The sequence below is a fragment of the Sciurus vulgaris genome, assembly GCF_902686455.1.
Source record: "Sciurus vulgaris genome assembly, chromosome: 1".
Taxonomy (NCBI): domain Eukaryota; kingdom Metazoa; phylum Chordata; class Mammalia; order Rodentia; family Sciuridae; genus Sciurus; species Sciurus vulgaris.
The window spans coordinates 211,744,562-211,770,485 of record NC_136461.1 but is presented as its reverse complement, the minus strand read 5'-3'; the positions used below and the strand labels follow the sequence as shown (position 1 = coordinate 211,770,485).

Sequence of the window (25,924 nt, the reverse complement as noted above, 5' to 3'; positions counted from 1 at the left end):
CAGCTTCCCTCTTGGACGGCGGGAAGGAAGCTAGTGCTTCCACTGGGAATAGGGGACACCAGCAGGTCATCTGGTGGAGATGGTGCTGGCCATGGCTTAAGGCCTGACCCTAGGACAGAGCACTAGCTGTGTCAAACACTGGGTGGTGTTAGAGGGGCAGTGGCCCTGGACTGCTCTGGGGGTTGCTGTGGACAGGCCAGTGGAGGCAGTAAACCAAAGAAGAATGTGCTAGGCAGACCCACCCAGGTGGGTCTGCACCCAACTTGTCATGGCAGGGGCCAGGCCATCCACCAGCACAGCCACCCCATGGCTGCCCTGCCTGGAGTGGGCAGCCATGGGGAGGGGCCACTCAGCTCCCTGTGTGCAGTGGCCTCACTCTCTGACCCACGCTGCACTCCACTCCGTGGGGCAGACCGCAGTCTGACAACGTGTGGGATCGACTTGAAGGCCCCATGGTGACACTCCCCACTGTCCTGCTGTCAGCAAAGAAGCCAGAGGACTTGCTTGATGGTGGCTTTGGCTTTGAAGACCTCTGATCTGACACTCAGGTGCCACGCCATGGGGCTACACAAGCCCCTGCTCCCACAGGCCAGCCACATAAACCCCTCTCCAGGCCACTTGGGCAGCACAGCAGGACCAGCCTCCAGCAGCCCTGGAGTTGTTGGGCCTCCTTTCCTTCTGATCGTTGAAAGCACTGAACAGTATTGCATATGTCAGCCTGCGTTTCTGACTTGAGGTGGGGCCTGCCCTCTTCCTGGGGAGCTCCTCATACCCTCTCTCGGTTGCTTTTTGGTTGGGGTGGGCATCTTCAGGAAGTTTGCAAGGTAAGATATGAATGTCAACTTAGAGTGGATACTCGGCTTTCGTCAGACACACACGTGGCACGTATCTTCTTCCAGTGTGTGGTTTGATTTCTTTGTCTCTTTGTGGTATGTTTTAAAGAACCAACGTTCCTAACTTTGATGGATGTAGTTTTGTCGGTCTTTTTCTTTAATTTGCACGCTTAGTGTCTTATACAAGGAAGCCTTCTGTATACCAAGGCATGCTAAAAGGCCTTCTGTATTCACTCCTAGGTACTGGGAATGGAACCCAGGACCTCAAGTATGCTAGGCAAGCCTCTGCTCCTGAGCCACACCCCAGGGCAGCGCTGGCACTGGGTCTTGTGTGGGGTGCAAGGCGGAGCCCAGCTGCACTTGGCGCAGTGCCCTGCTGCATTCAGCCGTCTTCCCAACAGTCCTCAGTGCCAGCCTGCCAGTCCGGCCCTCACACGGGTGCAAGACGCCTGCAGTCCAGCCTCTTGTGGCTGGCAGTGCCTGAGCCAATGCCACGCTTCAGCTACTTGAGCTTCATGATAAATCTTAATGGGGCGGGGCTGGGGCTCAGCAGTAGAGTGCTCCCTTAGCGCGCATGAGGCCCTGGGTTTGATCTGCAGCACCACATAAAAAATAAAATAAAGGCATTGTGTCCACCTACAACTAAAACAAGGAATTTTTAAAAACAAATCAATAATCATAATCAAGGGGCTGGGGTGTGACTCAGTGGTATAGTACTTGCCAAGCATGCACAAGGTCCTGTGTTCTAGCCCCAGCTCTTCAGAAATTCAAAAAAATTCAAAATAAAGCAAGTTCCTTTACTTCACCCATTTTCTTTAGGGAGGTTTTCACTGTTCTTACCTTTTATTCCAGAAGTATATTTTATTTGTTTTTTTAATTTTGTGGTGCTAGAGATTGAACTCTGGGCCTCACATCTGCTAGGCAAAAAAATATTTTAAATCCACTTTATCAAATTAAAAAAAAAAAAAAAAAAACTTTGGCCAAGCGTGTGGCGCATGCCTGTAATCCCAGTGACTCAGGAGGCAGAGGCAGGAGGATCTCAAGTTCAAGGCCGGCCTGGGCAACTTTAAGACCCAGCTCCACCTGAAAGCTCAAATTTCAGTCTCAAACTAAAAATAACAAGTCTGGTGCAAACACGGCCCTCCCCACCCCAGTCCAGTCCCCAATACCAAAAGCAAAACACAGAAAGCCCCCCTGGAGTTGTGACTGGCACTGTCTGGACCCTGCCGTTGAGGGTGGTGAGAGGTGTGCCATAGTGAGCCTTGTGGTCAGGAGCATGCTGCCCACCCTCCCTGATGCAGGCTCCCCGGGCTCCTCCAGAGCTCTTGTCTGACAGGCGCATTCCTGGCATGTTTATTATTGTAAATAGTACACGGTTTCTTGGGTGGGGTTGGCGCTGGGGGTTGAATAGGGCTTCACGGGTGCTTGTGAGTGCTCTGTCACTGAGCTAAATTCCTTTTTATTTTATTTTGACACAAGTTCTCACTAAGTTGCCAAGGCTGTCCTTGAACTTGGGATCCTACTGCCTCAGCCTCCCAAGTCACTGGGATTACAGGCTGGGCCACCATGCCCAGCTTCTTTTTTATTCTTTTGAATCCAAATGCATTTCCTTTTTATTGCTGGTACCCTGGCTCAGACCAGGACACGTGGGTTGGTGGTAGTGAGCTTCGGCCTCTCCCCTTGACAGGGGTGCTTTATGGAAGGCGGTCTGTGGAATGCTAAGGAGTTCTCTCCCATCACTAGTCTGCTAAGTGTTCTTTTTTTCAACTTCAAATTGAGGCCGAATTTTATTAAATATTTTTGTACTACTAACCTCTGCTTATTGATTTTCTTTCTTTCTTTCTGTCACTCTGTTTGTTTTTTGTTCATTGGTTTTCTGGTGTTGAGCCAGCCTTGCATTCTGGCTGGTCCTGGGAGATTGGTGTCTTCATACATCACAAGACCGCCTCTAGCTGTGGGGGCACCTTAGCACCCTTGTTCTGAGTGATGCTGCCCTAAATGTTTGTTTCCCATATGGTCCTGGTCAGGCTTCGGTTTTGAGACAAGTCTGGCCACATAAGCAGATAGTTGTTCTCTCTTTTCCCATTCTGTGGACTAGTTTAGCAAAGGTTGGAATTCTATGCCTCACATATATTTGGCAGAACTATGAGTAAACCCTCTGGGTTGTAGCTTTCTTTACTTCTTAACTGCTGATTGAGTGTCCTACCTGTTGGTCCTGGAGTTGGACATGTCAGTCTGTGTCTCCCAGGGTGCTGGCCTGCAGCCTATTCCTGTGCCCTGTGGATGTCCTTTTCCTCCCGTTCACAGGGATGTCTCGCCTCACCCTGACATGCTTCCTGGTCATCTGAGTGGACAGCTGCACTCCTGTTTCCAGGTGCAGCCCGTGGCCCTGCCGGGCTTGGTTTCTGCCTTGTGTTCTCTGGGTGTGCGGCTGTCCCTGGCTCAGGGTGGGCTTCTGCTCCAGCACCGGCCTGTGAGGCTCTGGTTCGAGGCTGCTGGCACCAACGCTGAGCTAGGACATGCTGCTGCAGCGCCCCACTGGGTGCTGAGTGCTACCTGCCCCCGCCCTCTTCGTGGGCTAGTTATTCAATGGTAATTTTCTCCTTGTGGGCCTTGGTGGGGCTGGTGGTGGCAGGGCGTGTGGGACCAGCTGGCCATGCTTGCCGTCGCCCGTGTGCTCCTCGGGCTCTTTCTCCTTGTGCTTTCCCCGCATAGCTCTTGGGTGGCCTGAGGAACGTCTAGAGTTCCCGCTGTCCTCGGGAGGCTGAGTTCAGACCAGCATTGTGCGGTGGCACAGGTGTGAGCCAAGTGGGTAGTTCAGTTTGAGGGTGTAGCTCAGCAGCAGAGGCTTGCCCAGCACGAGCGAGCCCTGGGTTCACCCCCAGCACCAAAGAAAAAGTGAAAAAAGAAAAGTAACAGGTGAGATACATTTTATTTAGTTCAATCTATCACAACATGGAATTAAAGAAAAAACAGAAATTTGGTATTTCACCTTGTTTTCTTGTGAGCCTAAACCCTGGTGTCGGGCTCCATGCCTCTTTCGTGGGCCGTGCCTCAGGCTCAGAGCCCCTGTAGAGCAGGCCGCCCTGCTCAGCCCTTGCATCCACTGGTGCTCCCTCTGTCTTCTGGCTGTGGGGCCTGGTGGCCCACCTCTGAGCACCTTGCAGCAGCGTGAGGCAGACGCCCCCCTGCTCACAGGGCCAGGCTCAGGCACGTGCTCCTCGTGGATCTTTTCCTACCTGGCTGGGCTCTGGCTGTGCTGTCCCCTTCTCCTCTGCCTGCCACACTGCTCTGGCTTCAGTGCCCTACCCTACGTCACTGGCCAGGCCCAGCACAGGGGCCTGGACTCTGTGGAAGGAAGGAGTGACTGAAGGTGGGAGCCCTTGCCCAAGCCTGCCCTGTCCATGGCAGGGTGGGCGGCCACCTCACAGGATGGGCTCAGGGCAGGGGTGCAGGCTCTCTGCCTGGCCAGCCCTCTCACTGCAGCTGACCCCACATGCTGAGAAGGGCCCTCAGTCCTGGGTGTTGGAAGCAGGGCCAGGACCCCGTACCCAGGTCTGGCTTCGTGGGGCCTGAGATGAAATGGCCGTAAGGTGGGGACCCACAGTGGGCCCTGCCTGGTTTTGAGTTTGACTCTGGGTGCTCTAGCTTCTGCGGGATCGAAGTTCACGGTGGAGCAGCCTGAAACCCCGTCTAGGGGGAAGCACAGTAGAGGTGCTCTGGGCCAGGTGGACTCCAGCCCTCTCCTCCGAGTCATGCCTGTCTGAACCCTCTGCCGCGAAGGGGGGACACAGTGGGGAGACCTCTCCTCTGATAAGACCTTGGACTCAGGTGGGAGATAGCATTGGGGGCTGGGGATGAAGGCCCTGAGTACCCGTCCCCATCCTGGAGTCTCTCGGCAAAGCACAGCACAGGCTTCTGGCTTCCTTGTGGCCTGGTGGGCAGAGCTGAGGCTGAGCCGTTGCCTGGAGCACCTGCCCCCTGGCATGCGCCCTTCCCTCTCGGGTATAATTAGCCCCATGACAGGTGCTGTGGATCGAGTGCCCAACCCAGCCCTGACCCAGTGCTGCCCGGCCTTAGCCGACCTGCCGCACCCCTAGCCTGGGCTCCAGCCTGAACCCTGCATGGCAAGGTCCCCTGAGGCCTCAAGCCCCACCTGCCTTCCTCTGGGCTCCCACCACACCCACTAGGATGGACAGGCTGTCAAGTGAGGGTGGTAGACAGACAGAGCCCCAGACAGTGGCCTGGCCTCAGGGAGTCCCCAGGTTGGCCAGTCCCTCAGGAGCCACTTGGCCTTGTGACCTCATCCTTCCAGTGGGACTCCCCCATCCCTGAGACGCAATGGGCAGCCTGCAGATCCAGCAGGCACTCATTGGCCTGGACCCAGCCTTGTTGCCCTCCCAGTGCTGTGCATCGCATCCATGCAGCCTGCCCAGCTGTGTCCCTTCTTCCCCCAGTGCAAGAAGAAACACACGCTGCTGTGCCCTGACTTTGCCCGTAGGGGTGCATGTCCCCGGGGCACCCAGTGCCAGCTGCTCCATCGCAACCAGAAGCGCCACGGCCGGCGGGCAGCTACGCCCCCCACCTCAGGGCCCAGCGAAACAACTCCCAGGAGCAGGATGTCAGCTGGCCACGGACCCAGGTGATGGGGCGTTGGGTCCTCCTCCTCCTCTGGGTGCAGGGGTGCCCGGCCCTGCCCTGGGGACATTACCCTCTGGGATGAGTCCCCACTCCAGCTCTTGGAGCTACAGACCCAGAAAGAAATGTCAGTCTGAGGCAAGAGATCGAGTGGCCTCCAGAGATGCTCACACCCGGGTCCCTGAGTCACAGAGCCAAGAGTGTCCCCAGCCAGTGGAGGGAGGTGGGGGCTTTCAGAAACGCACTCCCCAGAAGAGGGCATGAAGCGGGGCTCCCAGGAGGAGCCTGTGGAGTGGGGAGCCCCCTGTAGATGAGGAAGCTGGCTGCAGAAAGAGGGCCAGAGCGCAGCATAGGTCTGAGCTTCCCACTGGCCAGCTAACCCCAGCTGCCTCGGCTAGAGGCGTGAAACCAGCCTGCCCTTCGGGCTGCGGGCCAAGCTGGAACCTGGATGGAGACGCCTGTGGCTGCTGTGGCAGGAAGTTGGGGCCAGGGGCCAGGAGCCCTTCCACTGGGTTAGGTGCCTGCAGGTGATTGCTAGTGTCCTCTGGACCCCTGCCTGATAAGCAGCTGCCCACCCTCACTTCTGCTCCCTCCTTTCCTGCAGGAAGCCCTCAGCTATCCAGCGTCCCACCAGACAGATGCTCAGCTCCCCCACCTCCAGGGCTGCAGCCCCAGCCTCCCCTTCCCATTCCCCACAGGCGTTGGCTTCAGCCTCTCCCTTGTCATCAAAGGCCGCCGCCTCCTCCCCCCGCTCCTCCTCCTCCTCTCCCCCCCCCTCCCCACACCTTGGACCAGGAGGAACCATCTCTCCAGGAGAAGCCCACCTCATCCAGGACAGGCTCAGGTAGCCTCTGCAAGCTACCATCCTTCATCTCCCTGCAGTCCTCGCCAAGTCCAGGAGGCCACCCTGGGGTCCGGGCTGCTAGGGGCCCCGTCACCAAGGATTCAGGTAGGCAGCCTGGCTGCTTCTGAGCCCGGCTGGCACCACCCAGGGGTCCTTTTAAATGCCCGTCTCCAACCCACCGAGGAGGTCTCCAGGTGGGGACTGGTGAATCAGTGGGTGCCCTCTGTGCTCCTGCTGGCCAGGGCAGAGCTAGTGAGGGGCAAGCCCAGCAGTGGCCACCACGCGGACCACCCCAGCCGAGGGCTGATTTAATTAGAAAGCACCCATTTCTGTTAATTTGTTCTGGAAGATCACCGCACACTCCTGGAGAGAACAGATGTTCCCTCTCCCCAATGAGCATTTGGGGCTTGGTAAATGGCTCCACTCAGCCTTGTTTAGGAGAGAAAAGAGGATTTTATGGCTGCAAACGACCCTTTCTGTAAACATTTTACAGCTCTCTGCGCGTTTGAGTGACGATAAACCCCACGCAGCTCGGCGGGCTGCAAATTTGCGACCATACGGCTATCATTTTATTGTCATATTTCACGGTCGTAACGTTAATGGAAGATGCTTGCTGCAGGCTTCTCTAACAGCCCCACTGAGCACGCTCAGGCCCTGCATGGAGGGGCTGCCTCCTGGTCCTGTTTTCCTCGTGGAGCGCGGAGACGCAGCCAGGCCCTCCTCCCAACCCAGAGCTAGGCAGAACACCAGCTCCTCCCATCTGGGTGGCCCTCAGTGAGGAGCAGCTGGGGACCCTGAGGCAGCCACCTCTTGTGTTCTTTTAAAAATCAGGAACCCAACAGTGAGTCCCAGGACCAGAGGAGGCATGGGGTGCTGGAGGCCCTGCATTCAGCTTGGGTGGGCAGGAGAAAGACTCCAGGACCATGCAGGACTCAGCCAGGAGGGCAGCGTGAGGGGCAGGTGCAGTGTAGTCTGGGGCAGTCTGGCAGGAAGCCCCATAGGCAGGCCAGTGGAGTCAGCTGAGCAGAGGTGTCAGAGGGACCTTGCATGGGCACGTGGGTGCCATGCCTGTGAGCAGCCGTACCAGTCAGCAGGCTGCTGCTGTGCCTGAGGGGCCTGGGCAGACCTGGACATTTACGGGGAGGGAGGAGAGGCTGGTGCCCAGTGAGTGTGTACCTGCAGGATGTGCCCCTGCCCTGGAGCCTTACCTCCCACCCCATACTGTTAGGGCCCTGCCCATCACCCTGTGGGGCCTCTGCCCAGCCTCTGCCCAGCTGCCTGCTGGCACACAACTCAGCTCTTCACGTGGAAGGCGCGGTGCCCCTTCCTTGTGTGCGTCTGGCAGTCTGGCTCCCAGGTGTGAGCAGTGTATGCCGGCGTGTCTCTGTGCACCTGGTATTTATAGCTCAGCCTGCAGAGTGTTGTGGCTCCCACCTGTGAGCCCACCCACTGCGTAGGGGCTGCCCAGGCCCAGGAAGGCCCCTGGACTGGGGGAGGCCCCCGGTCTCCTTCCCATCTCAATTTCCTCAGGCAGAGGCTTGCCAGGGCTCTGTGGCAGGGACTGGGAAGCAGTGGCCTGGTCTTTGCAACGCTGTTGGGCAGGCCTGGGCTGATGGCACCTCCCCTATAGGCTGAGCCCTAACCAAAAATTTGGGGGATGTGGTGGTCCCTCCTGGCTGGGGTTACCTGGCACCTGACCTTTGCCCTCTCTGTGCAGGGAAGCCACTACACATCAAACCGCGTCTGTGAGGACCCCGGGGAAGCAGCCCACACCTACCTCAGACCTTCACCCCTGGAGAGGACAGAGGCTCTGTTCACCACTCTGTCCCCACAGAGGAGCTGCCTGCCACCAAGACCCCCGCCAGGGTCTGCAGGGGCACCACTCTGCCTGCCTGGCTCAGCCTTCTGTAGCCCCCGTGCCAAGGGCTTCATCTCCCTGCCTTGGACCAGCCCTGCGCAGCAGGCACCCTGCACTCCCACCCAGCCTCCCCTGGGGCCTCAGAATCACCCCTGCTCCTTGGGGTGCTGTGTGAAGCTCACCCCCAGGCCTATCCCCTGCCCCCATGGGTAGGGCTGCAGCCCTATGATGCGTGCCCCTTGCCCTCCCCACCCAGGACCCCTGCCAGGGGAAGAGGCCACCAGCCAGGCCCCCTGGCAGGCATTTTATGTTCAGCAATAAAGGTTCTGTCCTGTGTCAGTTGGCCCATCCTGACCACCACCATGCCACCACCGGGCTCTGGCTAAGCAGACCCCGCCCCAGATGGCTCAGAGGGTTGGAGGCAGCTCTCTGGATGCCCAGGTTAGCACAGCTTAGGGTCCGGAGGGGCACTCTGGGGACATGGGTGGGACAGGCTAGGGCCAAGGCAGGAGCAGAGGAGGCCCAGCCACCCAGAGAGGATGCAGATAGTGTACGGGGCTTTTGGGGTATCTGTCCCACAACCCCTCCCTTTAAGGACTCTCCCAGAGACCCTCCAGGGAGACAGCCCAGCAGCCTGGGATGGTCAACCTGGACCTCTGACCACATCGTGTCCACCCAGCATGTCCAGTGGGCATCGTGATGCCTGCCTCAAAGGGGGCCAGAACCAAGACTGATCCCCAGAGCATGTGCCCAGCGGCAGAGAGCAGTGCTTCCAGTCATGTCCACAGGATTGTCCCTGTCAGCACCACGTGGGCCCTTTGTAGCTGGACCCGATGGGATAGCAGATGCTGGAACCAGGGTGGCAGAAAGGAAAGCCCCAGTCCTGTCCTGGGCGTGGCTGAACAGTCCCTACTGCTGACCGCTGGAGCCTGAGCCAAGCAGGGCCTCCCAGTGGCCACCAGATGCACCTGGGGCCAAATGTTTGCAAGGCCCGTGCCCATGCCTGACCACACTCCACCCCTGGACACCTTGCTCGGGGTCCTTCCAGGCCCGCATGGCCTCTTGGAGTGAGCAGACTGTCAGGCGGCTCCCCTTCAGCCTGCCTGCCTTGGTGGGGCAGGGTCCAGGTGAGTGCATCAAGGGACTCCAGGGCTGGGGCCTGCACAGCAGTAGCAGCGTGGCAACCAGAGCCAGGCGGCAAGGGCACCCACAGGCCTCTCGGAAGTACCATCCACAATAGCACCTGTGGCTCTGGTCTCAGGTGGCCCGGCCTGCAGGGCCACCTCACCGCCTCCCACCAGCTCCCTACAAAGAGCTGACCTTTGGCAGCTGGGGATCGTCCTTGTCTGCCCGGGTGGAGGTGGCACAGGTCCAGCCAGCCAGAGGTAGAATTGGAGTGGCTTGGACGCACCACCAGCAAGAGGCCAGGCGCTCTGGAGACTTCTGACTTCACAAGTGGACACATGGGCACATCCTCAAGCCTCATGGTCATGCCCCCAGTGAGTGTCTACTGCAGAGGGGCCTTCCCAGCCCAGTAGGCAACCGGACTCATGTAGTGCTGGCACAGCCCTTGAGAAGCTGTGGGGCAGCCATCACCCACCTGCCTGCCAGGGACCAGGAGGAGGCCACCCTGTAGGTGCTGTTCTGTCCCAAGTCCACCAAGCACCTGGCAGCACACGCAGCCTGCACAGGCCCTGGGTGTCACGAGGGGGTGGCGAAGGATGCTGCTGGCTCAGGCCCACTGCCCCTGCCCCTGGTGCCGTCCACTGCCTGCAGCTGCTGGCAGGGAGGCCCAGGGAGATCTGGGTAGTCCTCCAGGAGCCTGCCTGGGTCCTGCTCTCCATTGCCCTAGGCGGTTGGAGGTCTGGTGCGGCCCTGTGCCTGCCTGGTTACAGACCCCGTGATTCCTCCAAGCCACATGTGCCCACTGGTCACCTTGGGCGCACGTCAAGCATCAGGAGGCGATGGAAACTGACCAAGGGACCCTGGAGACCGCGCGTACCTGTCTCCACAGTGACCATGACTCTCATACTGCCTGGGGCCAGCGGAGACCTGGAGGCGGGTGGGGTCCACCAGCACCCACCCAGCCTGAGGAGTGGTGATAATGACAGCAGGGACCTGCAGCCAACTCTCCTACGTCCCCCGGGGCCAGAGCTGTTGCCCACTCAGGGCTTCCTCAGACGGCACGAGCCCCCAGAGGGGCCAAGCGATGCCTGCCGGTACCACCAGAGCTGAGATGAGTGGGACAGCTTGTGGCCTGTCCTCACACAGGCTTCTCTGCCAATCCCAAGGAAGAACACCAGCAGGCCCAGGCAACACGAGAACAGCGGGCAGATGGGGACCCGCTGGACCAGGCCCCCGCAGCAGGAGCATATGGGCGCCCAAGGCCGTAGGTGACCTAGGCGTCCTCAGACCCCTGCAGGGCGGAGAGGGGCTCCATGCAGGGGCTCCATTGTCCAGCCCAGCCCAAGTGTCTTCCCACTGCAGCTGATCCCCGATCCCGGCTCCAGCTGTGGCATCCTCTCCAGGAAGCTGCAGGGACACCGTGAGATGATGGGGCAGTCAGCTGGCAGGGAGGAAGTGGGCCTGGGGGCATAGGCAAAACGTGACCCCTAGGTGTGGCTCTGCTGCCCCTGTGCCTGGAAGAGGCCGACTCTCCTGGGGGCAGGGAGGAGCCAGGAAGGATGTCCTCTTGGCTGGTCAGAGCCCTTTTTCATCTCTGCACTGTCCTGGTTGGTCTTGGGGCTTCCCACCTGGTGTCCCCCAGGGCAGAGGGCACTCTTGCCATGTCACTTGGGGCTGCGATCTGTACCCAGGACAGGGAAAGCATGAATGTGTTCATGTCAGAGTGCGGCCCCAGAAAGGTGCCTGCGTGCAGCAGGTGCTCCCAAGTGCTGGGGCAGGACAGGGAAGCTGCAGCAGGAGGGGCTGAAGGCTCACTCCCAGGAAGCCCGCTCTCCTGGCCCTGCCCTGAGGCCCGGCACTGCAGCCTCAGCATTTGCTGTGATCACTTCATGTAGCCCTGGTGTGGGGTGACCAGGTGCTCACCACACGCCCGAGAGCTGTTCCCAGGACATGAGTGGAACCACCTGGGCAGGCTGTGTGCACCGTGTACACGTCCAGAGCACTTCCTGAGGGTGCTGGCAGGGGCTTTGACCAGTTCTACCTGCCGTGCCTGGAATTCAGGCAGACCAGTCCTGCACATGACCCCTCCCTCTGCCAGGTCGGCCCCGCCACCTACCCAGAGCCTCACCGTGGTCCCCTGGGTCCCATGCCAGCTGCCACAGCTCCAATGTCTTTTGCGTTTTTATCTAAATGCATTTTTATTGTTGTGATACTGGGAATTGAACCCGGGGGCACTTTACCACTGAGTCCTTTTTATTTTTTATTTTGAGATGGTCTCACTAAGTTGTGCAGGCTGACCTTGAACTGGTGATCCTCCAGCCTCAGCCTCCAGAGTAACTGGGATTATAGGTGTGGCCACTGCACCTGGGTCAGTGGCTCTTCCCATCCAGATCCTGATCCAGCCATCCTCAGCCCAGCTGTCCCCTCCCAAGAACAGGCTCCCTCCCCTCCTTGGAGGACTGACCACCCCTTCATCTGCTCCTGTCTAGGAGAGGTCCCCCCCAACACTCCACGCCTTATGCTGCCAGCTGACCTTCAGCTCTTGTGGGAGACTGGCCTTAAGGCGGCCCCTTGCCACCGCCTGCTGGGTTCACACCCTTGGGTGCTGTTTAAGTCAGCTTTTTTTAGTCTGTTGTGACCAGAAAACCTTACAAGAACAATTACAGGAGGAAAAGCTTATTTGGGGCTCACAGTTTCAGAGATCTCCATCCATAGGTGGTGGACTCTCTTCTTTAGGGCTCGAGGTGAAGCAGAACATCATGATGGAAGAGTGTGGCAGAGGAAAGCATCTGGGGACATGGCACTAGGAAATAGACTAAATTCTGCTCTCAAATGCGGACCACAAAGACATGCCCCCCATGACCCACCTCCAGCGGCACCGGTTAATCCTTGTCAGGTTACTGCAATGATTAGGTTAAGGATCTCATGACCCCGTTGTTTTCATCTCTAAATGAGCTTTTGGGATACACCTCGTAGCTAAACCATAACAGGTGCCCTTTCCTGTAGGTAGAACTTGTGACTTAGTATTCATCAACAGACCATGCCAAGGTGGAGGGAGGTCTGGTTGGGAGGGAGATGTGGCACAGCTTCTGCTGGCCTGGGGACGTTAGAGACTGGTGGGAGTCCCATGTGGCGAAGAGCCAGGCAGCCTCCAGACTCCAGCCTCCAGCCTGCAAGAAACCAGAGACTGGGTCCTGCAACTTCAAGGGAATCGTTTTTTCCACAGCCAGACAGTGCTGGGAAGGACCCTTCCCTGTCCCAGAGAAGCCCACAGCCCACCACAAACGGCTGCAGCCAGGGAAAACTGAGCAGAGGCCCGGGCTAGGCGCTGCAGGGCTCCCGACCCACAGGGAAGGAGATAGAATGTGTGCTGTTCTGAGTTCTAAATGGGTGGTTATTTGTGACAGCAGTGGGAAACCGTTTGCTAAGTTGCCTTTATGGCTCCTTTCTGTCCTCTGACGTTTGTCCTGGCAGACCGAATTTCCCAAGGAAGCTGGGACTCTTCCTCAGTGACCTGCCCTGGGACGTGCGTGCCTCAGTGGCACTGAGGGTGGGAGTGGCTTCTACGCCAGCCTTGCTCTGGGATGGCTCTGTGAGGAGCCAGCCGAAGTGCTGGGAGGAAGCCACCAGCACATGCTGCACTGTGTGGACACCCAGAGCCCTTCCAGCCCTACCCACCAGGCCCCAGTGTGGACGCTGCCAAGGCTGCATCACTCCACTGTCCTGTGACCTGCAACCGTCCCCACACTCCCAGGACAGATGTCCTCACAGACTTTGGACATGGTGGTTGGCCACATTATGCCTCCTAGCTCCAGCAGCTTGCTCCTCAACAAGGGATCCCTGGCATACAGTAGGTGCTCAGCAGAGACTTATAGAGTACCTTTAATCAGCCAATCCACACAGGTAGTCCCTGCGGAGTTCTGTGGGCCGGAAGGGATGGTGTGATGGAAACCAGCCCCACGGCCCAGTGTGCCTGCCTCACTGCCACTCCCCCGAGGCCTGGCTGGAACGTTCACTGACCTTATAGGGGCCCAACTGGGCGGGAACCTCTGACCCAGGAACCCTGATGCTCCTATGCTCACTCTGCTGGGTGTCTGCAGGGTCTGGCTGGACTGGGATTCCTCTGAAGCCTTCAAACCGGAACCTTGGGTCCTTTTCCCACCTGGCCTGACTGGGATCAACAAACACGAAGGGTGCTGTGCCCTGAGACCGGGCACCATGGGCTAGCGAGCTGCAGGGAGGCAAGGAGACACAGAGGTGACAGGCAGGCCAGGAGCCGGGTTCCAAGGTGGAGGCCACGAGCCCAAAGTATTTCTAAAAGTCAGTCATACCTGCTGGCCTCCAGAGGCCAAGTCCGGGAAGAGCAGAGGAAGTGTCGGGGTGGGCTGGGGTGAGCTGGGGTGAGGGCCAATCTGCAAACTTTTCCAGCCTTCGCCAGCTTCCTGCACCTCATGGCAAGATGAGGCACTTGGTGGGTTCGGGTGCTGGTGACCATAGCACTGGGGATCCCTTGGCCTGAGGCTGGGAACTGTGGCCCCTGGAAAGTTCCTGCTTGTACCAGCCTGGGAGCAGACTCCTCCATTCTCTCCCTGGCACCTCCTGGACTGTGACCAAATGCCCTCACCTTGTCCACAGGACTTGGAGCCACACCTGAGGCAGGCAGGGGCTGGACAGCCTCCCAGTGCCAGCGCTCTCTCCTTCCTCTCTCCCTTTCCAGTGTGCCTAAGCGTCACAGGTCACACAGGATGCAGTACCCAGACATGCAGCTGCACCCTCTGCAGGAGGCGCCGGCTCCTGTGGTGGGGCACCACAGCTGACCCACAGCCTCCTGAACGCAGTGTACAAAAGGACCCGCTCCCTGGCCACAGTGTCTGACCAACCCAGTGGTCAGTCCCGGCACCTGGCAAGGGCTGTGGGTCTGCACCTGCCACAGGTCATCTTTGGCAAGGCCAGTCACTTTTCAGGGCCCCTTCTTCCCCGCCTGTGGATGACTGCACCGGGAGGGGCTGTGAGGCCATGGGGCACAGCACTATACGGAGTCCTGAGAGATGGACGCGTTCCCCGGGTTCCTCGGAGGAGCGCCTCCTTCAGGGGCAGGGGAAACGGTGCTGGGAACTTGGCCCTCCGGAGAGAGGAAGGCCTCTAGAGGAGTGGGCAAGGGCGAGGAGGGTCAAAGAGCACCCTTGGAATATCAAGGTCGCAGGAAGCCGATGCTCACTCCCGGATGCATGGCACTCTTCTTTTCTGCAGATCTGGGGATGGAACCAGGGACTCTACAGGCAGGTGCTGTACTACAGAGCCACATCCCCAGCCCACCCCCTCCGTGGCATTTTTTTTTTCTTATAAAATAACAGACGCTTGTAGAGGGAGCAAGGCAAAGCCCTGGGGACAACCTGCTGCATGCCTGGCAGCCCTGGCACTTCCTGTGTGCACCCCTCCCGTCTTTTCTCTGTGCATAGGTGGTTACTTCTGTTTTTTAGTACTTGGAATTGAACCTGGGCTGCCCTACCACGGAGCCTCATCCCCAACGCTTTCTATTTTTGAGATAGGCTCTCCCTAAATGCCCACCCTCCTGCCTCGGCCTGCTGGAATTACAGGCATGCACCACCCTTCCCTGCAGATAGTCACATTTAAAATTCAGTTTTTGTTTTGTCTTTGGTGTTTTCTTTTTTGTTTGTGGTGCTAAGGAACCCAGGATGCTCTACCCTCTATAGGGATGAGCTACATCCCCAGTCTTTTTTTTTTTTTTTTTTTCTTTGTGACAGGGTCTCACTAATTTGCCAAGGAAGTCCTGGAATTTGCCATCCTCCTGCCTCAGTCTCCCCATTTTCTGGGATTACAGTAAAATTTAGTTTTTTAATTGTCAAAGTCGTAAAAACAAATACACTGGATTAAGAAAAGGATTAAAAGACTCTCCCATCATGCTTCACTGGGGCCCCCAGGGTCACAGGCCTCCCAACCCCGACGTCACCCTCCTTGTTCCCTAGTTCGCTGGCGCCGTGCGGCTCCGGGACCTGCGGCTTTCTCCTTGCGCTAGGCTGCCTCCCGCAGGTCTCAGGCTCCGTGGCAGCGGGCAGCGGCCGCAACCGGCTTCCCGCCCGGGTCCGTGCATCCGCTCTCACGCAGCAAGACGCTGGCAGCACCTAGGGCGGACGCCTGGCCCTCCGTCCCGCACGCTCCGAGGACCTTCGCGCCCCTTGCACCCAGGTCCCGGCCCCGCATTGGCCGCGAGCGTCCCTCTTCGCCAGCGCCCGGAGCTCAGAGCCCACGTGCGGTGCGTCCCGCCGCCCGGCGTGCCAGCAACTTTGTTGACTGAATTCCTAACCCGCCCGATCCGCGGTCTAAAAATAGCCGGTGCGCCGAGCTAGCGGACAGAGCGGAGTCATCCAGTGTCAGGATGCCCGGGGATCCCCGCGTTAGGACGCCGCCAGCGGAGCGGGACTTGGCTCCAGGCCTGCGGGGCCGGAGGGGGCTGCTGGGACTCGCTCGGACAGGTGGCCTAAGGGGGACCGAGGCGCCAAAGGGGTTCCTGAACAGTGTCCCTCTCTACTTCCCGGGACTCTCCCGTCGCAGAGTTGCGGACGCGAGGCTTCGGGAGGTCGCAGGCCGCCTATCATCCTGGCACCCCCCTGCGCCCGCACCCCCCACCCCGCACGCGCAGTCCTTCGCGATAGCCGCCAGGGGGCCTTGCCCACTCCTCTAGCAGGCGGCCTATCCCCACCCCTTCCCACAGCTGTTTCCCGCAGGAGATTGACAGCTGGGCTCTAGGTTGCCATGGGGATAAGCAAATGAGAGCGGCGGTGCAGGGGCTCCGATTGGCCCGGGGGCGCGCGCCCCCTCCCGGGGAGGCGGGCCTGGGCGCGCTGCTCTATAAAGGCACGGGAGGCTCAGCGCTCCGCCGTGGGAGGCGGGGCCGGCCAGCAGCGCGGGCGGGGCGCGGGGCGGGGCAGCAGGGCCCAAGGCGTGGCCGCACTGCCACCAGCCCGGCAGGGACAGCAGAGGACGAGGACAAGGAGGAGGAGCAGGTGTCGGGCGGTGCGCCCGCCGCCCGCCGGGAGCGGGCCCCGGGCCGCCCTAGAAGCCCGGCCCGCGACCGTTCCCAGCGCGCCACTCCTGAGTTGGCTGTGCGAAACTTTTCCTTGCGCCATTAGGCGCCCCAGCCCGGAGCCCGCGCCCCGCCCACGCTCACCCCAGCCGGGACCGCAGCCGGTGGGGAGCCCGGCGGGCGAGAGGCCCGCTGCTACTGCCCCCGCCGCCCGTCGGGGCGCGGCCGGGCGCGGCGGCGGGGCTGGGGCTCCGGGCGATGGCCGCGGAGCTGGCGATGGGCGCTGAGCTGCCCAGCAGCCCACTGGCCATCGAGTACGTCAACGACTTCGACCTGATGAAGTTCGAGGTGAAGAAGGAGCCACCTGAGGCCGAGCGCTTCTGCCACCGCCTGCCACCCGGCTCGCTGTCCTCGACGCCGCTCAGCACGCCCTGCTCCTCTGTGCCCTCCTCGCCCAGCTTCTGTGCGCCCAGCCCCGGCGCCAGCGGCGGCGGCGGTGCGGGGGGCGGCGGCGGCGCAGCACAGGCCGGGGGTGCCCCCGGGCCTCCAAGCGGGGGCCCAGGCGCCGTCGGGAGCGCCTCTGGAAAGCCGGCGCTGGAGGATCTGTACTGGATGAGTGGCTACCAGCACCACCTCAACCCGGAGGCGCTCAACTTGACGCCCGAGGACGCGGTGGAAGCACTCATTGGCAGTGGCCACCACGCCGGGCACCATGGCGCACACCACCCGGCGGCCGCCGCGGCCTATGAGGCCTTCCGGGGCCAGGGCTTCGCGGGCAGCGGCGGCGCGGACGACATGGGCGCGGGCCACCACCACGGCGCGCACCATACTGCCCACCACCACCACGCCGCCCACCACCATCACCACCACCACCACCACAGCAGCACAGGCCACCATAGCGGCGCGGGCCACGGCGGCGGCGGCGCGGGCCACCACGTGCGCCTGGAGGAGCGGTTCTCCGACGACCAGCTGGTGTCCATGTCCGTACGGGAGCTGAACCGGCAGCTCCGTGGCTTCAGCAAGGAGGAGGTCATCCGGCTGAAGCAGAAGCGGCGCACACTAAAGAACCGCGGCTACGCACAGTCGTGCCGCTTCAAGCGGGTGCAGCAGCGGCACATTCTGGAGAGCGAGAAGTGCCAGCTCCAGAGCCAGGTGGAGCAGCTGAAGCTGGAGGTGGGGCGCCTGGCCAAGGAGCGGGACCTGTACAAGGAGAAATACGAGAAGCTGGCGGGCCGGGGCGGCCCCGGGGGCGCGGGCGGAGCCGGTTTCCCGCGGGAGCCCTCGCCGCCGCAGCCCGGCCCCGGCGGGGCCAAGGGTGCACCGCCCGACTTTTTCCTGTGAGCGCCGGACCCGGGCCCGCGCTGCCGCGGGGACAAGTTCGCGCAGGCAGCCGCGGCCGCGACTCGGACTCCACGGCCGGGGGCGCGCGAGAGAGGCCGGTGCAGCCGGGGACACGGTGGTCCGCCCGCGCCGGGACCAGAGCGCCCCGCCGCGAAGCCCGCCTGCGGGGTGGAGGCTCTCCCGCGGCGCACCTCCTGCGCCAGCCCGGCCCCGCGCGTTGCCGCGATCCCTCCGCACGCGGAGAACGGCGATGTCCAAGGAAGCCTGAGCCAGGTCTAAGTTCCTCGCCAGCGTCCACTAGTACACTTGCCGAGCGCCGCTCTCCGTTCCGACCTTCGCCCGCCCGCCCGCGGAGGGGCCGCGCCGCGGTCTCCTCCCGGCGGCCTCTTCCTGCCCCGCGCCTCCGCCGTTTCTCCCTCCCCTTTCCTTGCCCTTTTTTACTCTTCCCCCTTTTTAAACCGGCCTTGTTTTCGAAGCATTTATTTATTTTGCTTGGTGATTAGAAAAGAAAACCCGGAAGAAGCCCCCTCCTTTCCCAGCCGGTGTTCCCTCGCGGTCCGCAAGTCCCCGCATGCGTCGCTCGCTCGCTCGGGGCCGGTTCCCTGCCTGCCCGGCTGCCCGCTTGTCCCCCTCCCCGCCGGCGTTCCCTGGAGGCCGAAGCCGGTCCCGCTGCCCTGCTGTACTCGACGGGGGGAGGGGGGTGGGGGCCCAGTGCTCAGCCGGGTGGGGGCTGGCCCGGACCCCCGCGCTGCTGTTTCTCTATGCACCAGATCGTATTTATGACTCCTGGGGAAATATATCTTATTTTAACTTTCAAGAGAAGTGAAAGAAAAAAAAAAAAAAAAAAAAAGTAATGCACAGTATTTCTAAAAGGAAGAATTTAAAGAGGAGGGTTAGGCCTGAACCTCCTGGCATGGTCGGATAGAGAAAGTGTTTTATTTTAATCTAGCTTGTGTTTCGTTGTTTGTGGAATCTTTTTTTAAAGCTTGTTCGCTTTTTGGACTGTCCCAGAGAGAGGACGGGGCGGGGCAGGGGCGGCAGCTCTAAGCTGGTGGAAGCCGGGGGCCAGGTCAGGGGACCTGTTTCTCCCAGGCCCACACTCGGGACTCCAGCCATCCTGCGCCTCCCACAGCTCCTGCTGGGTCTTCGGACCAGGAGACTCGCCACTTGTTTAAAGTTTTGTTGCGTTATTGGTTTTTGTTGTTGTTGTTGTTTTTCATTTGCTACGAAACTGAGGAAAGAACACACACACAAATAATAAACCCGCTCAGATCCGAGTCGCTGGAGCCTGGCTGCTTTGTTTGTGGCTTTCGTTCTTGCCACGTTTCTCCCTGAAAAGAAGGAAAAGGAGGTTCCTGGATTGGGCTTTACCTTACTTCTGGGTGATCCCAAACTAACCCAGTTGAAACTGAATGTGCAGAGTGAAGAGGCTGACCTGGCTGCACACCCTAGGAGCGGACCCCAGAGGGTTCTGACCCTGGGTACCCACGAAGACAGGCAAGATTCAGGATGGGAGGCATCCAGGTGCAGAACTATTACGTCCTGGTGGCAAGAACTGTCCCAGCTCCCTGGACCTGCTGGTCTCCTCTGGAGCAGCGGCTGGCCTGTGTCCACTGAAGGACTGAGGCCTTCCCCACCCCATGGGACCTGGGGCAGCTGCAGGGCTTTTAGAGGACTGTCCTTCCCCTCCCGTGGCGAAGGGAGCCTGCCAGGGTTTGCATTGTGCGAATTTGGAGGGACTGCTCACCCTCCTTGGAGGGTCCCAGACACGCCTCTCCCCAGAGGGATTTGCAGTGGAAGCAAAGGCTCCCTGCGGTGGCCTGAGTCTGTCTGACCAGGAGAAAATGCTGAGGGAAGAGAAGGAATTTGGGCCTGCGGGTGGGGGGGGGGTTTAAAGGGAGTATTTCAGAAGCTATGGTGTGACCAGGACTGCAGGCTCCGCCAGCCTGTCCAGGAAGGTCTCCCTTCAGGCCAGAGTGTCTGTCCACAGAAGACATCTCCCCACGGAGGGCAGAGTGCTGGGCGTGCAGCTGGGCGCCGCTGGTCTGGTTTTGGTAGTTGGAAGCCCTAGTCAAGAGCAGAGGACACCTCGGTTTCACTGTCACCATCCTGAGGGGCCCGTACACAGACCCTTCCTCCTGGCAGAGAAAGTGCAGGGCCGCGCTGGGGCTGGGCACTGGCAGCCTGCGCACCGGCAATCTTTTCTAGGGGCGGGTGGCAGCAGCTGCGCTCACCTTCCCTGCTTTGGTCTCCCAGAGCCCTTCACTCAGGCCTGTGACCTGAGTGGTGCCGGGTCACCTCTGAGGTGCCGGGGCTCTGCTGCCAGGCTGCCGGGTGCAGGACACAGCAGCCGGCAGCCGCCTCCGCGGCCACAAGGTTTTCTCTGCAGCAGAGCCCCACTCGGCAGCGGCTGATTCGAGTCCACTTTCCTTTCCTCCCTCTCTCCCTTTTTCTTCCGGTTTCCCCCCAAGGACGAGGTGGAGCTGACGGAGGAACTGGACAGCCTGGGCTGGCTCTGTGCGGGCTAGAGGAGTGCTTGCTTTAGCGTTGACGGATCTTTTCTAGAAACCATTTTGGGGCCCCAGCCCCTGTGGGAAGTGCTCTGCCTGCAGTCTTGTCCTGCGGCGGAGGAAGTGCCTGGCCTGCGTATGGTGCCACCAGCCCCACACTGACCTGGCCATAGTGTCGCAGCCCCCCAGCCATGCTGGGGACTCCTGTCTGTGTGGGGCTCCTCTGCACAGGACTCCCGGGCAGGTGCTGCCTGTCCCTGTGGGGAGGGACGCCCGTCCCTGTGGGGAGGGACGGCTGCAGCCAGGCCAGCTGGGAGCCGGGTGGGGAATGGGGAGGCTCAGAGAGCTCTAGGTGTTTTGGCAGGAGGTTGTGGTGGGCTGACTGGGGGCGGGAAGGCCGGCAGGTGTAGACCCCACCTCGAAGGGCCTGGGGCATCAAGAGCAGGGAGTTTCTTGAAAAGTCACTGCAACGCAAGTGTGCACACAAGTGCTCGTGTGCGTGTGTCTGCATGACAGGTGTGGGTGCAGGTCTGTGTAGGTGTGTGGGGCACTGGCAGCACAGAGGCACTGGGCCGGAGCCACCCAGACCATTGGTCTGAAAGGGAGCCAGAGGCAACTAGGCCTGAGGCAGGGGGACCATCGTGCTGGGCTCCTGGAGCCAGTGCCTGTCTGGAGCCAGTGCCGCTGGGCCTCACTCACTTGATCTCCTCCTCTGCCTTCCTGGAGGAGGCTCCCTGGGGAGCTGCCTTGCTGACAGGCTGCCTGGGGCCCAGGGTGGTGGGAGCTCTCCCCCAGCACTTCAGGCCATCTCCCCAGCCCCTCCTGCCTTTTGAAGGCCCAGTGGGATACAAAATGACAGTGAAACCAGCCCAAGTAAACCCAGGGGTGGCCACCGTGCCCTGGCGGAAGGAAGGAGGAGGCTGGGCAGATGCTGGGCGGTGGGGAGCACCTTCTGTCCCAGGGCGACTGGGAGCTGAAGTTTCCCACGGGCTGACGGGAGGAAGCATGTGGCCCATGTACTGGGTGGACTTGGGGAAGGATAGACCCCCACTCCCACAGGACCACCAGGTTCTCGTGCCCATCTCCTCCTTCCCCTGGAATCCCCAGATGCTGGGCCCAGGGCAGCCCCTGCACCAGCCACCGCAGCTTTCAGCCCCAGTGGAGACAAGCCTACCCCAAAGCCCCCAGCCCACTACTCTCTGCTCCACCCCTTCCCTGGACCCTGGCACAACACCCAGTGGGTCTTCTGCTGGGGTCCCCCAATGACACAACACACACAGCTGCCTGGCCAGACTCCTGACCCTCCAGTGGGTTAAGAACTCACAGAACCTCTGGAGACCTGGACCCAGACATCCCATGCAGCAGGTAGGCCAATCCTTGCCCCGGCCTCCTGTCCCTGATGCTGGCCTGTCAGCCTGTTCCTGAGGCCCCGCTGCTCCACAGGGGCACTGCGACTCCCTGGCCTGTGCCCTCCCCCCCGCCTGCCTCCTCTCCTGCCTCTGTGCTCTGCAGCATGTGGCTGCAGAAGCAGCACTCTGCCTCCTATTTACAGCTGGCTCCACAGCTGGGCAGGGCAAGGCCAGGTGTCCTCCCCACCCCCAAGAGGGGAGGCCACTGCAGCACACACAGACCTCAACCCGGCAGACATGCACACACGTGAGGGTGTACTCAGGTGCTCGCAGACGGGGCCACGGCTGAGCCATGGCACAGACCCACAGGTGTGTGCCAGCAGACACACACACTGACCCATGAGTCTGGCGTGTGCTGCTCCCTCGAGCCACATCCTGATCACTTGGGGCCACTGCGGGCTGGTCACCCAGTCACAGTGCTGCCCTCGGCCAGTCTGCAGTCTGCCCTGCTGCCACCTCTCTCCCAGCCTGCCCTCGGGCCACCAGAGAGTCCTAATGTCCCTTCCAGATGAGGCCTTGCTCCCTGCTGTTGACTGCTGAAGTTAATTGGGCCTCCTAGGGTCCTGCCCCATATGGGGACAAAGGAGGGGTGCAAAGGCCAGCCCCCGAGTTGGGCCATCACCCACCCGTCCAACAACTGTGCCTGTGCCCGACTGCTCACTGGGGACCTGGTCAGCCTGGGCAGGAAGCTGTGAAGTGTCCACATGGTAGGCCTCACAGTCTCACCAAGGGATTGCTCCAGGAAGGGTCACTGAGTAGGGTCAGGTGCCTGGGACCCCACACCACCATCCCAGCCCCCCAGGAAGGCAAAGCATCTCCTATCCTGGCACAGGGCTCCTGATCCAGGGGCCCAGGGACCTGGGCAGGCGAGTGTCAGGAGGAAGCTGGCTTCAACCCCCAGGGCTGAGTCTTCTCACCTGCTAGCTGCTCTGAGAAGCAGGACTGTGGGGGCCTTGAGGCTGGGCATGCAGGTACAAGCTGACTGCTGGACAGGAAAGGGCCACCAGTCCTGCCCATCCCCCTCTCTGCCAGCCACTCTGACTGCAGGACCAGTCCTGCCTCTCCTGTCCCTAGCCCAGCTGCCTGGTCAGCAGTTCCTGAGGCCATGGAGCTGGGCCAGGGCCCAGGGAGGCCCTGCCAGGGTACAGGAACGAGGCTCTTCCAGATGCAAGCCCAGCCCAGTTCCTGGTCCCGCGGGACCCACCTCCTCAACCCCTCTGCCCCTGAATCCAGGGAGGTGGACTGGCAGAAACGCTGATGGGGTCTGGTGGGGATGGCTCTGTTCCTGGAGTGTTGACTAAGCATCTGTGTGTGGAGGGCTCTTCTAGCGGACGGGGACATAAACGGGAACGTCAGAACCTGCCGCTGGAGATGAAGGTCTCATTTTGGTGGAAGGTGGTGGGAGGCATCCAGCAAGATGGCAGGTGCAGGTGGGCTCAGGAGGGGAGGGATTCCAGCTGGCGCTCAGGGCAGGTCCTGGGGGGAGCGAGAACTCAGGTGGGGCAGCCTGGGGAAGACCTTCCCAGGCAGAGAGGGAGCTGAGGGCCAAGTGAGGGGAGGAGGGGTGAAGGCACGGGGCTCTCATGAGTGCCCTACAGGTGGCTGCGGGGCGGAGCAGCGAGCCCCCCAGAGGCGGTGGCCCAGACTGGAGGGAAGGAGGGCTGGCTGTGGTGCCCGCTGCGGGTGGGTCCTGCAGGAGCCCAGCAGTGTCCGCTAGGAGCCACTGAGATGAGGGGTTCCAGCCAGAGCTCAGTCCTTGACGGAGGACCCTCTGGCCCAAGACGACAGGTGCAGAGAGATGGGGCTGGGCAGGGAGGGCAAATCAGGGCCAAAGAAATGGACCTGAGCGTTGGGTGAGGGGGTGGTGGAACTCTGCAGGCCAGGGGGGACGCGAGTCCCAGGGTCGAGTCTGGGAGCGGGAGGCGCACCCCACCTGCACAGGCCCCGCTCACCCCCCCACCCCCACCCCCGCTTCCACCTGCACATCCAGAGCTGCGTTCACACGTGCACACAGGCGGTCTGTGCAGGCGGGAGTGACAGGTGATCTGTGTCTGAGGGCGCACACCTACTGCTGAGGGCTCGGGCTGCCACAGCCAATTAGCCTGTGGCCAGGAGGGGCACCCGGAGGGCTATGGGAACCCGTGGGGGCGCAGGGGGCTGGGTTCCAGGAGCTGCTGAGGACCCGCGACTCTGACCCAGTCCACGGAAAGGGGAAGGTGGCGCAGCCCGGAGAGCAGCTGGCCAGAGCGGTCTTCGCCTGTCCGGCCCTCCAGCCCTGCCCCCGTGCCTTGCCTCAGAGCCAGCCTCCTGCTGTCCCTCTCAGCCCTGGTACTCCCCAACCCTTGCCTCCACCTCCAGTGCCCTTGCCAAGTGACACTGGATCAGGTGACCTGAGGCCATTTGGAGGCAGTTCAAGCCTCCAGTGATTTCTCCCCATCCCTCAGTCACCACCTTCCCAGACAGAACAACGGGACTGACCTCCGCCACCCATCTGTCCTACCCCTCGCCGTCGCAGGCAGGCAGGCCCCAAAGGGAGTAGCAGAGGGGTTACCCGCCCAGACTCCACCCCAGCTTCTCCCTGATATCTCTGGTCTCCTCTCTTCAACCCCAGGGCCGCCCAGGGCCCTCCAGGGCCCTCAAGCCTGCACTCCAGAAGGGTCTGAACCCCTGGACACCCTGTTTGCTCCCCTAGATGTGTCTTTCCCCAGCCCGACCCCTCAAGTCTCTGCTCTTTTCTGGGGTTCAGGTCAGTAGACACCTTGTGTGCCCCTAGAGCATCCAGTATCCCTGCCTGGCTAGGGCCAACCCCAGGTCCTGTCCTGCCGGCTGGACCATGTGCTCAACCCTGACTGGGGGCAGAGGGAAGAGGTCAGGCAGAAGAGGAAGGCCTGCAGGTGGGAGACGGTGAGGCCACCTCTGCTGTGGGCCAGCAGCCAGGCTGGGGTCTCCTGCCCCTCTGCTGCAGCTAGGGAGAGCCGTGCTTTGCCTGGGTGTGGGGCAGACGGGGCGGACAGGTGGCACTTCCAGGCCCTCGCGTCTCAGTGAGCATGTCAGGCGTGTTAGCTGTGGTTGGGCTGCCCCAGGAGGAGCAGAGAGGCAGTGCTGGGACAAGGGGTGGGTGCACGGTCGGTTGGCAGCCTGCAGATTCAGAGGGGCAAGTGGCTCACCCCTGGGAACACTCTGCAGGACGGATAAGGGAGGAGGGGCAGCACACTGGCGGGGAATGGGCGGGGGGCCCACACCCTGAGCCAGGAGAGGTCTGCTGGACCCCTAGCCAGGTGTCTTTTCTCTGGAGTGCCTGGAACAGGGCTGTTTGACCTTGGAGGTGGGTGGGCTGAGGCTGGGCCAGAGGTCTCTGCCCTGCTCCAGCCCCAGTGCCCACCAGACTGGAGAGTCAGGGCCTCTGACTGGGCTGGAGTCAGGCTGAGCCCACTCCAGGTCTGTGTTTTGCAAGAGGCAGATCAACCTCCCTGGATCCTCCTCCCATCTGTAAAGAGAAATTAAGCTGTTCCACCTACTTCCGTCTGCACAGGGCCCCATGTGGACCCGACAAGGGGGTCTTGGCAAATCTTTGCCCCTCGGGAAGGCTTCCTGGAGGAGGAGGGCATGGAGCAGCTGTGTGGGATGGCTCCTGGTTGGAGACACCTGGGCCATGTCTGCAGAGAGCGGGGAGCTTGGCTCCTGGCTGGAGGACCCCCAGAGCTGCCTGTCCTGTGTGGCCTGACCAGTCCAGCTGTGCCCAGGGGGCCTACTGCCTCACCTCCCCTGGGCATCAGTGAGCTGCTCCCTGTACTGGCCACTGCTCTGCTCCTTCGGTCCTCTCCACCCCACCCAGCCTGCACTGCCCACCAGCAGGTGAAGCCTAGCCCTGGCCTGGCCTGCAAGCCTAGGTCCTTCCTAGGGATGGACCCATCCCAACCCCTAGAGTTTGGGGAGCTGAGTTCAGAAACTGGGACCCTGACAGGCAACTTAGGTCTCCTGGAAACCAGGACCCGTGGTCTGCCAGGGCATTTGTCACGGAAATGGAAACAAACTCACGGGGGGGGGGGGTCAGGCCGTGGGGTGGGTGCTGCAGGGGCTCAGGGACGAGGTCAGAGGGGCGAGGCCCGTTCACGCAGCGCAGCCTCCGCACAGCTCCCTGCCCGCCCCCCCCCCCCGTCTCCCCCGCGGCCTTCGCATCCTCTGCAGCACCTCATGGGCCCCAGGCCCCTGCCGGCACTTGGGTCTCCCCTCCATCTGCCTCCCCAGGCTGCGTGCCCACGGCTGGCCTGCTGTCCCCCTGCACCTCTCTGGCCTCTCCAGTCCCCACTTACTTCCTGGG

General features: G+C 61.2%; 3 protein-coding genes and 1 long non-coding RNA gene across 5 annotated transcripts in view; all 4 read left to right on the top strand.

Moving 5' to 3' along the window:
- The window catches only part of ZC3H3 (zinc finger CCCH-type containing 3), an 85,668-nt gene extending 77,159 nt beyond the window's left edge, over positions 1–8,509 (top strand). Inside the window, 4 exon segments of the mRNA XM_079153833.1 lie at positions 5,291–5,475; positions 6,076–6,256; positions 6,258–6,420; positions 8,033–8,509. Of these exon segments, the coding sequence (XP_079009959.1) occupies positions 5,291–5,475; positions 6,076–6,256; positions 6,258–6,420; positions 8,033–8,064 (561 nt within the window). The 3' untranslated portion in view covers positions 8,065–8,509.
- Positions 1–12,559, top strand: part of NAPRT (nicotinate phosphoribosyltransferase) — a 131,718-nt gene extending 119,159 nt beyond the window's left edge. For both annotated transcript variants that reach the window (XM_079153922.1, XM_079153923.1), the window contains one exon: positions 12,548–12,559. The gene's annotated coding sequence lies outside the window, so the exon portion shown is untranslated. The remainder of the gene's footprint in view (positions 1–12,547) is intronic.
- Positions 12,560–16,210: 3,651 nt separating this feature from the next.
- Positions 16,211–18,961, top strand: MAFA (MAF bZIP transcription factor A). The gene has a single exon (XM_079145291.1). The coding sequence runs from the start codon at positions 16,602–16,604 to the stop codon at positions 17,682–17,684; it is 1,083 nt and encodes a 360-aa protein (XP_079001417.1). The 5' UTR covers positions 16,211–16,601; the 3' UTR covers positions 17,685–18,961.
- Positions 18,962–21,337: 2,376 nt separating this feature from the next.
- Positions 21,338–25,413, top strand: LOC306654737. The gene is made up of 3 exons (XR_013762047.1): positions 21,338–22,980; positions 24,350–24,507; positions 25,136–25,413. It is a non-coding gene; the product is annotated as an uncharacterized lncRNA (long non-coding RNA).
- The last annotated feature ends 511 nt before the right edge of the window (positions 25,414–25,924 follow it).